Genomic DNA, 838 nt, shown 5'->3' with positions numbered 1-838 from the left:
TTTTGCTGTACTTTGGATCAAATAAATGCAGGCTTGGTGAGCAGAAGAGGCTTCTTTAAAAAAAACATAAAAAATCTTACTAATCAAAAACGTTTGACTGGTAGTATACATATTTTAGTTTTTCTTGCAGTGTCATATTTTACAAAACAGGCTCTTTTGCAGCGATAACTAACTAAACGAAAGCCGAGGCAGTTTATTTCAGCACACACGGAGGTATGCAGAGAAAGAAATGTTTGGAGTGAGCTGCAGAAGTCAGAGCTGCTCTTTAAACTCGGCGTCAAACATGATCTGCTGGATCTGCATCTTGACGGCGGCTCTTTTCTGCGGCGTCAGTCTTTTGAGGGCAGGGACGTAACTCAAGAGAAACAGCTCGTCCTCGTCGAAGGCCTCCTTCTCTTTCTCCGTCTTGCCGTGGAGCTCGCTGGTGACGGTCGGAGCGGGCGGCTGCGGCAGCTTCAGTCCCGGAGGCAGCTGGGTCACCGGCTGGAGCTTCGACTCGAACTGCTCGTCTGTCTCCAGACCGGGCTTGGAGTCTCCGCCGCTGCACTCGTCCAGAGAGTCGTCCGGATGCTCAGCGACACGCTTCTTCTTCCTGACGTGAGCCTCCAGAAACGACAGGCTTTCTCTGTGCGGCCAGAAATGCAGGCGGCGGCCTCCTTCTTCCCTCCTCAGCTGACACAGCCTCCGCTCTCGGATGAATCTGTCCCTGATGGTCTTCCATCTGCGCTTGCACTCCACCACTGCAGACGCAAAACACCGGCAGATAGAGTGTGTGTGTGTTTGTGAGTGTGAATGTGTGTGTGTGTGTGTGTGTGAGTGAGAGAGAGAGAGCGCGTGT

At 51.8% G+C, this 838-nt stretch overlaps 1 protein-coding gene across 1 annotated transcript in view; it reads right to left on the bottom strand.

The window, feature by feature from the left end:
• Window positions 1–103: 103 nt before the first annotated feature.
• The window catches only part of LOC107577712 (transcription factor Adf-1-like), a 5,231-nt gene continuing 4,496 nt past the window's right edge, over window positions 104–838 (bottom strand). The window contains exon 2 of the mRNA XM_016263757.1: window positions 104–740. Coding sequence (XP_016119243.1) covers window positions 253–740 — 488 coding nt within the window. The 3' untranslated portion in view covers window positions 104–252. The remainder of the gene's footprint in view (window positions 741–838) is intronic.

This window comes from Sinocyclocheilus grahami, unplaced genomic scaffold, assembly GCF_001515645.1.
Source record: "Sinocyclocheilus grahami isolate Dianchi unplaced genomic scaffold, SAMN03320097.WGS_v1.1 scaffold6965.1, whole genome shotgun sequence".
Classification (NCBI taxonomy): domain Eukaryota; kingdom Metazoa; phylum Chordata; class Actinopteri; order Cypriniformes; family Cyprinidae; genus Sinocyclocheilus; species Sinocyclocheilus grahami.
The sequence above is the reverse complement of the archived record's forward strand: the minus strand, read 5'-3'. Positions and strand labels throughout refer to the sequence as shown.